This window comes from Lepidochelys kempii, chromosome 19 (assembly GCF_965140265.1).
Source record: "Lepidochelys kempii isolate rLepKem1 chromosome 19, rLepKem1.hap2, whole genome shotgun sequence".
In the NCBI taxonomy this organism is placed as follows: domain Eukaryota; kingdom Metazoa; phylum Chordata; order Testudines; family Cheloniidae; genus Lepidochelys; species Lepidochelys kempii.
In genome coordinates this window covers 6712107-6724268 of record NC_133274.1, presented here as the reverse complement: position 1 = coordinate 6724268, position 12162 = coordinate 6712107, and the positions used below count along the sequence as shown (strand labels likewise).

Below are 12162 nucleotides of genomic sequence, written 5' to 3'. Positions count from 1 at the left end.
GGTTGTGAAACACAGCAACAGGAACTGAGCAGGCTGCCGTGTGGGTGAGGCCGAGAAGCAGAGACGGAGGATGTCGGGTTTAAGGTGGCCTGGCTCCAGTTTTTGATTTAGTTTCTCCCTGGTGGGAGGCTTGTGCAGATGAAATGAGCCCAGGCTTGGCCCTGCAGGGACCCAAGAGCTTTGCCTTTGAGTCACTGCAGGGGGCTTTTCGCAGGCTCAGGGTCGTGATGGGCGGGTAGGGGGGAAAGAATCCCACCTGGAGATGATGGGGTCCCTCCTGGGGAGGATGGGGCAGCGGAGGAAGTAAAGTTCTGGGGATACCAGGGTGACAGAGGGCCTCAATTTTTTGGGGGCGGGGGAGAGAAGGGGAACCTGCCCGTTGGAGGCACAGGGCTCCTAGCTTCAGGCACCTTGGGAGGGCTGAAGAATTGAATCTGTGGAAAGGGGACAGAGTCTCTCTTCTTCAAAGCAGGATCCCTGAGCTGGGGAGGGAGCTGGGGAGATTGAGGGCATTCCGGTCAGAGAGTGCTAGAGACAGGCCTAGAGGGAGTGGGGTGGGGGGACAGCTGGCTGATAGAAATATGCACAGTGAGTTGTGACTAGTAAACGATTCCCCTCCAGACACTGTAGACTCCTTTACCTGTCCTCAGTGCCACCGTCTCTGTTACCCAGGGCACGTGCCAAGATCCAGCTCTGCAGTCTCTGTTACCCAGAATCCCCCAGGCCCACTGCCAGCAACCAGCGCCACAATCTCTATTACTCAGAAGCCTCGAGGGCCCCTGCCCAGACCCAGCACCACATTCCCTGTTCCCCATCTACCCCATGTTTCCTTCTCTGCCACGGGCTGGGCATTTTTTACCTGTCACCCTGTGCTGAATGGTCCTTGTTTTTCTGTATGGGGTGTGCATAGGGGTGAGAAATGCTGCATTCTGCCTCTGCACTGCAATCTCCTTAGGTTGTCCATTCTCTCCAGGGCCCCCGGGTTCCACCTTAAATGCAGCACAGCTGTGGAGAAGCAAATAGACTACTGGTTAAAGTGACCTGGCTAGAAGCCTTGAGCAGGGCTGGGAGACGGGTGACCAATGAGAGTCCTCAAATGGTGGGGTTTATTAGCAGAATTGTAGGTCCAGGAGACCCTATAGCTGGGATCCTGGGGAGAGACCCCCCAGGGCACAGAGCAAACCCACACACCCTAGCTTGGCCTTCCCTCTGAAGGTATCACAAAGGGTGTGTGGCCTACTCAGCATGGCCCAAACGGTGACGGCAGGGGAGATACTGTGAGATGCCACATGCCCATTCAGATCTCACATGGGATATCAGCCATGTGGCTAAGGGTGCAGAACAGCATCCTGCTGTCTGCAGGGGTCCTTTGCTGCTCTTCCCTGAGGTGGCCGAGGGGTTTCTCAGGGACTCTGAACAGAAACCCCCTCTGTAGTGAACTCTAGTGTTTCTTGGGGACTCTACACCAGCCCCTCCATGCCAGGCCTCTCCTTCCTCTAACCTCTCCTGCCTGATCTGCCCAGCACTGTATGATCCACCCTTGGCGCTGTATAAGTGCCTGGGGGTGGGGCAGGAAAAACCCTGAACAGAGCTGAGCTTTTTTATTTTTCTTTTTTCTGTTTTTTCTTTTTTTTTTATGGCTCTGTAGCAGCCTTGAATCTCAAGTGACCTTTCAGCCTCCCTTGATCTCAGAGCTGGGTGGAGAAGCAGTTTCATTTCTGTCCTGATAATAAATTGGGAAGGGAAGGCATGTCTGTGGGATAAATTACTTTTCGCTCCCACAGTCCTTTATGTCCCCAGTGAAACTTCCTTTCAAAGAACAGGGTGTCTCCTCCCAGCTGGAGACAATAATATTTAAAAAAAAAAAACCACCTCCCCAGGCCTCCAGGCAATTAAAGTTCCTGCTCATTTATAATCATCATCGAGTTCCAAGGCTTTATTGTTCATTCCAGAAATAAATAGTTCTCCTGCTCACACGCGCACACACAGAGCGAGCCAGCTCTGCCACAGGCAAACGCTCCTCTCTCTTGCACCTTGCAAGCATAGCCATGTCCTACAGCCACCTGAAGTTCAAGGAGCTAGGAGAAGAGGAGTCGAACTTGGACAAGGAGAACCTGGACAGTGTGAAGGCCCTGACGGCCAAGCTGAAGCTGCAGACTAGGAGGCCTTCCTACTCGGAGTGGAAGGCCCGAGTGCAGAGCCAGTCCTGGAGGAATGGGGTCAAGGAGGGAGCCATCAGCTCGCTGAAGGAAGAGCAGGGAGGAGAGGTGTTTCTGGAGGGGACTCAAGCCAAAGTGCCGTCCGGGAGCATCTGTGGGTTTGCCACCATGGATGATGCCCTGGAGTGGCTCAGGGAGGAGCTGGTGAGTACCCCCTGGTAGTTCTGTTGGGAGCACGGCCTCTGTGGGTGAAGAGCAAGGGACAGAGACGGCAAGAGATCTTAAACCATTATCCCAGGCCCCGCAGCAGTCGGTCTCCTGGGCTGTGGAGCTCGGCTTGACATCCCCAGGGCTAAAGGGAAATGGGACAGAGAACGCCTGGGAAAAGGGGAGGGAGTATGAGGATGCTGCGGAGGAGGAGAGAGCCCCTGCCGTGGGCTGGGTGCTCAGCAATTCAATTTGTACCTGGCTTGGATGTCACATCCACGGCCCGGGGGGGGGGGGGGGGTGTCGATTTTAAAGGTGGCACTAGGCTGGTTTGTTCTCCATCACCCTGCTTACTTCAGCACTCTGCACCTCCAGCAGGGCTCATTCCCCAGGTTAGTGCCCCAGGAATCCCGGCTGGTGCTTGGCATTGTCTTGTCCATGTACAAATGAGCCATTTTGATGCCAACGTGCCCATTTCGGTGCCTACCTATCTCCCTAACTCTGGTGTTTATAGGCCTCGATTGACGTTGTCTTCGAGCATTTGTGTGTGGGTGTGAGCTGTGTCTCTCTGCAGGTGCGCTGCAGGGGGACCCCCCTGCCTGGAAGGGCTGGTTGCTTTACCCTTGCAGCGGGTCGGTGCGGATACATGGCAACATGGTTCCTCCCTGAATCATTCCGGTGTGCAAAGCATCACCTCTCACAGCTGTGGCTGGCCCAGTGCATTCTGGGACTCCTGGAGCACCTGTTCCCTAGTGCCCTGTTGTAGGAGTGAGGGCATCACGGGTTTCCAAGCGTGCGGCACTGCTGTGTGGGCGGGAGTTTGGGGGGGCCAGCTGACCTCGGGCAGCTGCAAGGGTCATGGCTTCCTCTCCATGCTCGGGGGAAACCGTTGTAGCCAACACCGGCTCGGCTAGACCCAAAGGAAACACCTCACTCCTGGGGTTGCAACCAACCATTACAGTCAATGCTTGTGAAAGGTCTGGGCAGCTCGGATGTGTGGGCGTGGGGGGCGGCACATGTTCTGCCAGCTCAAAGTGTTCCAGGCCCCATTTGTTGCAACGCTTCTTTGCTTAGTGTAGACACGGCCTGTGTGTGTGTGTGTGTGTGTGTGTCTCTGCATGTTTGTGTGTCTGCATCAGAGCAACTGTGTATTCGTACGTTTGTCCCCAGCTTGGTCCACAAGTCTGTAAGTGCTCGCACACGTCTGTCTTTCTGGTTGTCTGCACGTTTCAGTATGTTTGTGCCTCTGCGTTTGTGTGTCTGTGTGTGTACATCTGTGTGTGTCTCTATCTCTGTGGGTGTCTGTCTATGCATCTCTGTATATTTGTGTGTCCATCTGCATGTCTCTCTCTGTCCACGAGCGTCTCTGTATCTCTGTCTCTGTCTTTCACTCCATACATCTGAAGAAGTGGGGTTTTTACCCACGAAAGCTTATGCTCAAATAAATCAGTTAGTCTTTAAGGTGCCACCGGACTCCTTGTTGTCTCTGTCTGTGTGTCTTTCTGTCCATCTCTTGCTGGGTGTCTGCGTGTCTCTGTGTGTTTGTCTCTGCAGTGTGTCTCCACCGTGTGGCTTCATGTCTCTGTCTGGGTGTCTCTGTGTGTTCGCATGTCTCGGGGTTGCCTCTGGCGCTGTGTATCTCTGTCTGTCTGTGTGTCTCTGTGTGTCGGCATGTCTCGGGGTTGTCTCTGTTTGTCTGTGTGTCTCTGTGTGTCGTATGTCCCAGGGTTGTCTCTGGCAGTGTCTCTCCATGCGTCTGCGTGTCTCCATAGGAATGTCTACACGGCAAACGTCAGCCTGCAGCAGCGACTCTCAGAGCCCCAGTCACACAGCTCAGGCTACCGCGCTAAAACCAGCCGTGCAGCTATTGCAGCTTGGGCTGGAGCTTGGGCTCTTCAGCCCACCCCCTCCCTAGGCTTCAAAGCCTGAGCTCCAGCCCATGTCACAACATCTACACAGCTAATTTTAGCATGGCGGCTCGATCCTTGCAAGCCTGGCGGCGTTGACCCGGACTCTGAGACTCGTTGCCGCAGGCCGCCACTTGACATGCCTCATGCGTCTGTACCTCTGTCTTTGTGTCTCTGCACGTCTGTGGCTCTGTCCGTGCGGCTCTGCATTAGGGCTGCTCTCTGACTCAGTGACAGGGGTGACCTGTGCTCCAGCTGGCCCCCTAAAGGTTCCCCTTTCCCTCCTCTGCACAGCAGGAGATGCAGGCTGTGGATCACCAGCTGGCACGGCAGCTGATGCGGCTGCGGGGGCAGATTCACCAGCTGAAGGTGGAGCAGGTGTGCCACCAGCACAAGGAGATGCTGGACAATGCCACCTTTGGCCTGGAGGGCTGTGAGGAGGACACAGACCTGCTCTGCAACATTCCTCCCAAGGCCGCCTTCTTGCTCTCCACGCCACTCAAGCACATTGGCGTCACACGCATGAACATCAACTCCCGGCGCTTCTCCCTCTGCTGAGGGCCCTGGCCTCCTGCCCAGAGCTGTTTGGGCAGGGCACCTCTTCACAGCCCATCCACATCAGGGGGAGCATTAGCAGGGACTGCTCTCCGGGCCCCAAACCTGGCCAATGGGCGTGCGCATACCTAGAAACTCAGGCTGAAGGCTCGGGTCCTGAGCTGCTGGGTCGGGTTATATACAGGCCAGCGTAGTGGTCAGCCCAGTTATGGAAGCTGAGGCAAGTGGTGAGTGTACAGCGCATTTCCCCCCTTCCTGATGACTGGTGTTGCAGGTCTGTGGGCAAGCAGGGCTGCTGCCTCCTGTCAGATGCCACAGCCTGCCGCCCGACCCTTCCCTGCCATTCACAGCCGCCTCTGGTCAGTCCCTGCAGCGTCCTACGCTGGATACAGCAGCCAGCTAGAAACCAAACCTGACCGAACTGAGGCCGGGCTAACGCGCTGCATGGAGAGGTGCAGAGACCTGCCAAGTCAATGCAGTGCTGAGCCCTGCAGGCCCAGGAGGAGCTCAGCACTGCCCCTTGAGGAACTGGAGCCTGTGGCTGGTTTCAGTCCCTGCAGCAGCCCTGGGGACACTTCTGGGCCTGCCTTGCAAAGACAGGTAGGTGTGCTCTGTGGAACCAGTGCTGCCCACACAGAGGGAAAGCTAAGGGGCTGAGCTCCCACCCTGCCCACCAGATAAGGTTCTTATGCCCTGCAGTAGCCGCATCCCCACCCTTCAGTGCCATAGCTCTGGCCAGGGGCCAGTCCCTCCTCAGCCAGCTCTGTCCTAGCTTAGGAAGCAGCTGTAACTACGTGTCTGTGCTATGCATTTACATTAACCCCCGAGTCACACCTCCCTGAGCTGAAATGCTCGAGCTGCGGGGCCAGAGATGCACAGGCTGCGGTGGCAGGTACTTGCAGAGAGGGGGCAGGGTTTGGTGAGCAGCTGGGTGAATTCTCCCCAGCATGTGAGCCTCATGGCTCAGCTGGGCGGGGACGGGGGAGGGGAAGGTTATTGCTCTAAGGCATCTGTGATGCATATTACGCTGCTGGGTCCCATTCACTACTGCAGAAAACTCAAGAAAAAAGTTTCTGTGCAGAAATAAAAGACGGCGTCTGCAAGTGTGTGTATGGGGGTGGGGGGGATGTGAGAAAACCTGGATTTGTGCAGGAAATAGCCCAACTTGATTGTCATGCACATTGTGTAAAGAGTTGTCACTTTGGATGGGCTATCACCAGCAGGAGAGTGAATTTGTGTGGGGGGGTGGAGGGTGAGAAAACCTGGATTTGTGCTGGAAATGGCCCACCTGATGATCACTTTAGATAAGCTATTACCAGCAGGACAGTGGGGTGGGAGGAGGTATTGTTTCATATTCTCTGTGTATATATAAAGCCTGCTGCAGTTTCCACGATATGCATCTGAGGAAGTGAGCTGTAGCTCACGAAAGCTTATGCTCTAATAAATTGGTTAGTCTCTAAGGTGCCACAAGTACTCCTTTTCTTTTTGCGAATACAGACTAACACGGCTGTTACTCTGAAACTTGTTTCCTTCTGTCTCTCACACACAGTCAGCCTGGCTCCATCCCCAGATCAGGGTCAGGGACACACACACAGTCAGCTCCCCTCGACCTGCAGACATATATGATCTGGGACACTGACAAACGGGGCCTCCTTGCTCGGACCCACCCACCCACAGACAGAAAAACACAGGTCAGGTGGAAACACGCAATGAGGGAGAACTGTCTTGACTCTCAGCCTCTGACCGGCCGTCTCTTCCAATGCGGGCTGCTCAGTCTATCCATCCTTGACCGTGCTGGCAAGTGGTTTTGTGCCCTCGCCCGCGCCCCTTCCACGTCGCTCTTTTGGGTAGCCTAACAAGCGCTGAGAACGTTGGGTTTGTCGCTCTCACTTCCGCTGTGTGTTGTTGTTTCCACTCGGTTTAACTGAGGCCTCAGATGAGGCAGGCGCCCACTGCACAGTGAACCTATGAGCAGCCCTGCCTAGCCAGGTGCCTTTCTCGTTTATGTGCAAATAGGCATGTTGGTTGTCCTCCACGTTTCACCTTCTCGCTGTCTCCTCGTGCGATCATCCCTGAAGATACTTGCAGTTTTCCCCTGGAACTTTTTACGGGCGTGTCTAGAATCTCCTCGGGGAGGGTCATTTTCAGGGGAACATTAGTTTTTACAAACATTACAGTTTTTACTTCATCTGATGAAGTGAGCTGTAGCTCATGAAAGCTTATGCTCAAATAAATTTGTTAGTCTCTAAGGTGCCACAAGTCCTCCTTTTCTTTTTGCGAATACAGACTAACACGGCTGCTACTCTGAAACTTGTCATTAGTTTTTATGATCACAATGGATAATAAATTAATTTGCACTCATCCAAGGATCTCAGAGCACTTTACAAATTCTATTCAAACCAGCTGAGATTGGTCAGTATCATTCTGCCTATTTTAGATATGGGGAAAATGAGGTATAGAGATAGGGCATGACTTGCTCTAAAGATATGCAGCAAACCAGTAACAGAGCTGGGAAGAGAATCTAGGAGCTGGTCTTCTTCTCAAACCATTAAACTACCCTCTCTTCCCAGAGCCAGGAATTGAAACCAGGAGTCCCGACTCCAAGCTCCCAGCTCAAAACATAACCGCACATTACCTCTGTTAGAACCAAGAGCTCCGAGTTGCACTAAAGGATCCCATTAAATGATCATCATACTCACAAAATTCAACAGAAATAAAGGAAGATTTCCTGGACTGAATAATTATTAGAGCCAGTTGAAATTTTTAATACAATAAGGTTGTTTTTTTTAATTAAAATATTGGGTTTTTTTTTTAAATCTTTTGCCAAAAAAATTGTCAATGTTAGCGACGTTTTTAGTTTTCTGTGAAAGCCAAGTTGTGACAGGTTTTCTCAAAATTGTTATCAGTAAATAAAAAATGTTGATCACCATTTTGCTGGCATTTTCCATAATGGTTTCCACTTTAAAAAAAGCAGGACAAGTTCTGAAAAAGTGGATCCATTTCAAACCCTTCCAAAAACAAAACAGAAAAACATATGGAAAACTTGAAATTTTTGCAAAACTGCTGTTTCATTTTTTGACCAGCAATAAATAATAATAATGATGAATTGGTATCAGCTGTTTTTACAGCACCTTTCATTCTGAAAGCGCCAAAAGCCCTTTGTAAACCATATCCAAGAGAGGGGCACTCCGACCACCACGGAAATGCAGCCATCTTTGGGGTGGGGCCAGGACTTCAGGCAGTGGTTTGAAAAACCATAGCAACATTACACAATACTTTAGGACAGGAAGTCAAGACCTTGTCACACCTGCAGGGGAAATTAGGGCTGCAGAATGTATTTATATTGGCTGGAATCTGGCCAGAGCTCCAGGTTAGCACCTCTGCTGGGTAAGAGAGCTGAATTGAAGAGGTTTAACCATTTGCTCTTGTCCTGTCTCTTCTGAGCGTCTTAGATTTCCCCCCATCGCTTTGCACTATGCTCTCCTAGAGGGGTTCTCTCCAGGGACAGAGTCCCAGCCCAGGATATCCTGAGATCCTCATGCACAGTGCAGTCAATTCCGACATGCTGCAGTTGCATTACCAGCATGAGGAATGCAAGCTGCCAGAGCTTGCGCTGTGATGAGGCTGGAGATGGCTCATTAGCGCTGTTACAAGTGTAGTTGGAAATGGCTCTGTGCTGCGCTCGGGCTAACTGCCCTGCACCCAGGCAACAACCCCCTCTTCAGACTCCTCTGCCACAGATTCAGCTTCCTGTCTTCCCCTCCCCCTGCCCAGCACAGCCTGTTCATACCTGTGGCTTCACATTTGATGTAACAAGCCAAGACAATAGCTTTGCGGTTCCTCTGCTGTCTTCAGCAACTGAACGTGCAGGTCTGGTGGAGAGGGGCTGAAAGTGAAGCTTCATGACTTCGCTCCCCTTTGTCTGGATGGGAGAGAAAGAGTCAAAGCCCTGGTTATCTTCCAGAGACTCTCTCACTCTAGCTTGGTTAATGGCCTTGCTGGATGCTGGGGCTTTCGTCGCTGTGTCTTGCGGCAAGGCAGTGTGGTCCAGTGGCTGGGGCACTGGACTGTGGCTTTGCCGAGCCGTGTTCGCGTCATGCCTGGGACCCTGTGCAGGTCACTTTCCCCTCTGTTTCCACCCTCAGCTCTTTGTCTATTTAGCGTGTAAGCGCTTCAGGGCAGGGACTGTCTCTTGCTAGGTGTATGTACAGCACCAAGCACAGTGGGGCCATTGGCACTACTGTGAAAAAAGGGATCATTTGTGAGGAATAGTCACGGGGCTGAAATAAGAGGAACCAAAGGCTTCACCTAAGGTTTAACTCCACCAGCTTAGCAAGTGTTAAAGGCTGCCCAGCCTTAGCTACTCTGGCCTTTCAGAAGGCATTAGCAAACACAACACTCCTTTAAATAGACAAACCCTTTCAGCTCTCTCTCTCCCTGGGCTAGTATCCAGGGCTTAAATTCACCTGGAGTATTTCCCAGAGCCCTCAGGGCTTCAGCCCTGCGTGAGGTGCCAGGGCTCAGGTCAGATACGATGGGGATGGGGACCATGTAGAACCCAGGGGCAGCGAGTTGTATGGGCCCATGGTGCCCAGGCTCCAGCAAATTCAGGGCCCAGGGGATCCAGCTCCACCAATGTTCAGGGCTTGGTCTCTCCCATGGCCCTGCCTGCCGCCCCCGTGCGCCCCCTCCGCCAAGCATCCCTGCCTGCCCTGGGCCATGGGTGGCTGCCCCTTGCAGCTCCACGCTGCGCTCCCTCACTGGCCGCTGCCAGCTACAAGGGATCGGTGCCAGGGGCAGGCTGAAGCAGCTGCTGCACCTGCAGAGGGAGGAGGCTTATGGCAAGCCCCCCTCCCCCCCCGGCAGATGACTCCAAGTTGACTGCAAGGGGGGACTGGGGGGCCTATCCTGGCTGGACCTCCTGAGCAGCAGCCTGGGAGGGCTTGGGTGAGTGTTATGCCCTTCCCTGGAGCTCGCTGCTGCTGGTGGGGAGAGGGATGGGGGCAGTCTTCCTCTGTGGCCCCCAACCCCGGAGCAGCCTGCTTGCTGCACCCCAAACTCCTCATCCGTGGCCCAGCCCCATGCCCCACACCCCCTCCCACACCCCAACCCTCTGTCCCAGCCAGAGCCTGCACCCAGCACCCAAACCCCCTCCCACACCCAGCACCCCAAACTGCCTTCCATACCCCCTCCTGCACCGCAAACCCCTGTCCAGCCCAGAGCCCGCACTCAGCACCCAAACTCCGTCCCAGAGCCTGCACCTCTCCCGCACCCAAACTTCCTCCCAGAACCTGCACCCCAAACCCCCTCCCGCACCCAAGCTCCCTCCCAGAGCCCGCAACCTGCACCCCCTCCTGCACCACAAACCCCTGCCCCAGCCCAGAGCCTGCACCCAGCACCCAAACTCCGTCCCAGAGCCAGTACCCAGCACCTAAACCCCCCGTACCCCCACCTGCATCCTAACCCCCTCCCAGCACCTGCACCCAGAACCCAAACCACCTCCCAGAGCCCGCACCCAGCACCCAAACCCCTACCCCACCCAGAACCCCAAACCCCCTCCTGCACCCCCTTCTCACCCCAAACCCCTGTCCCAGCCCAGAGCCCACACCGAGCACCCAAACTCCCTCACAGAGCTCGCATCCAAACTCTCTCCCAGAGCCTGCACCCAGCACCCAAACTCCATCCCAGAGCCTGCACCCCAAACCCCATTCCGCACCCAGACTACCTCCCAGATCCTTAGGCAGGGAGGGCAGGGGTCAGGACTTGGACCTGTTCTGGGCACCACCAAAAATTATACAAACCTGCTGCCCCGGGACCATCGATGGATTGCCAGTTGCTGCACAGATTGACCAGCAGCTAGTCATCCTGGTGACCAGGACCTGGTTTTCGGGGAGAGGGGCGGGAGGGTCTAAAAGGGGTTTTTTTCTTTCTCCTCAGTTTGCCCTGCTGCGATGTGCAACATTTGAGCTTGTCACCCAATGAGAACATAAGTCAAAGTCCTTCCCCCCCCCCCCCCGGCACATTTTCTTAACACCCTCTCCCCAGAAGACCAGTGTAGAACAGCTGCAGGGCCCCGGAGCTGCTTGCCCTTCTCAGGGCTTCCCTGGGGTCCCTGGAGACACCTGTGCAAATGTCAGGCATGTGACATCCAAGCAATGTGGGTTACGGTGCCACGCTGTACCAGCCGCTTTCATCTCTGGAGCTACTAGTCCAGGGCTGGCAGGAAACCCCTGAGTTTCTCATTAGCTCTGTTCATTTTGTGGTTATAGCAAGTGCTGAGAACAGACTTCTCAAGTTTGCTCATGATACATCAGAAGGCAGGAAATCAGGAAAAACAGACACCAAGCGAGAACAAGCACTCTTGCAATTCCCTGATGTGAAGGACCATTTGGCTGCCCTCTGGGAGGTGAGAGCCTAGCTCTGGATGAGACGGATGGAAATGATAATGTGACTGGGAAGGGAGTTATTGCTCTCTGGCCATGGAAATCTAAGAGCAGCTGGTGTCCACCTCACTGCAAACAGGTAAGGGAAGGGCAGGGGCTGTGAGCAGCCCTGGAATGGTGTCCTGGAGTGGGAATCAGGGATTGCCATGGTGTGGGGTGGCATGACGGGTGTGCGCTGGCTCTTTCAGAGCCCCAGTTGTGGAGTAATGGTTTCTTTGGGGGAAGGATGACCCCCAAATGATACCCACTTACCTCCTTGGAGGGAGTGAAGTGAGCATTGCAGTGAGTCCGTCAAGGATCTATCACCATAGCATCTGGGCGATACATTTGGGGATGGAGCGAGGAAGATTTAATCTCCTCAGCCTCTCCTGTTGGTTTCTCTCGGGGCACACTGTGTTGGTTTGGGGATGTTTGGACAGACAGACCCACATTTTAGGCTCCTGAGTTGCTCCCTCCAAAACAAAACTTCTCCAAAGTGCCCCGTCTGCCCACATACTAGGAATGGCTAATTCAGAGGGGTTCCCTTCAGAGAGCATATCAGGCATCTGGTGAGCCCGTTGCTCCAAAAACCTTGACTTCCAGGGCAAAGCTAGAAGATATGTCCTGAGCCAGCAGCCTTGAAACTGGACTGAAAACATGCTGAAGGGTCTGTTTGCTGCTGCGTTGTTTTGTCCCTCAGAGCAGCTCTCTGAGGTACCATAAGTCTCAAGAAGCAGGGAAAATCCATCTCTGCAGTGAAGAGTCACTGAAATACTTCTGAATGGTGTTGTTCAACTTCAGTGGCTCTGATATGAACTTCTTCAGTGCAGACGCCATGGCAGGGCTGGCTCCTTGCCTCGTGTGGCTGCAGAAAGAGCTCTGGGTCCCATTCCCCTCTAAGACGCATCCTTC

The 12162-nt window shown here is 53.9% G+C and overlaps 2 protein-coding genes across 3 annotated transcripts in view; both read left to right on the top strand.

Moving 5' to 3' along the window:
* Positions 1-1599: 1599 nt before the first annotated feature.
* FAM167B (family with sequence similarity 167 member B) lies at positions 1600-6049 on the top strand. The gene is made up of 2 exons (XM_073317725.1): positions 1600-2363; positions 4568-6049. Exons 1-2 carry the CDS (start codon positions 2049-2051, stop codon positions 4829-4831), a joined length of 579 nt encoding a protein of 192 aa, XP_073173826.1. The 5' UTR covers positions 1600-2048; the 3' UTR covers positions 4832-6049.
* LCK (LCK proto-oncogene, Src family tyrosine kinase) overlaps positions 2285-12162 on the top strand; it is a 40541-nt gene continuing 30663 nt past the window's right edge. Inside the window, exon 1 of one of the 2 annotated variants that reach the window (XM_073317718.1) lies at positions 2285-2363. The gene's annotated coding sequence lies outside the window, so the exon portion shown is untranslated. Of the gene's footprint in view, positions 2364-11062; positions 11351-12162 lie in introns of those variants that run through there. The other variant, XM_073317717.1, reaches the window with a different exon arrangement.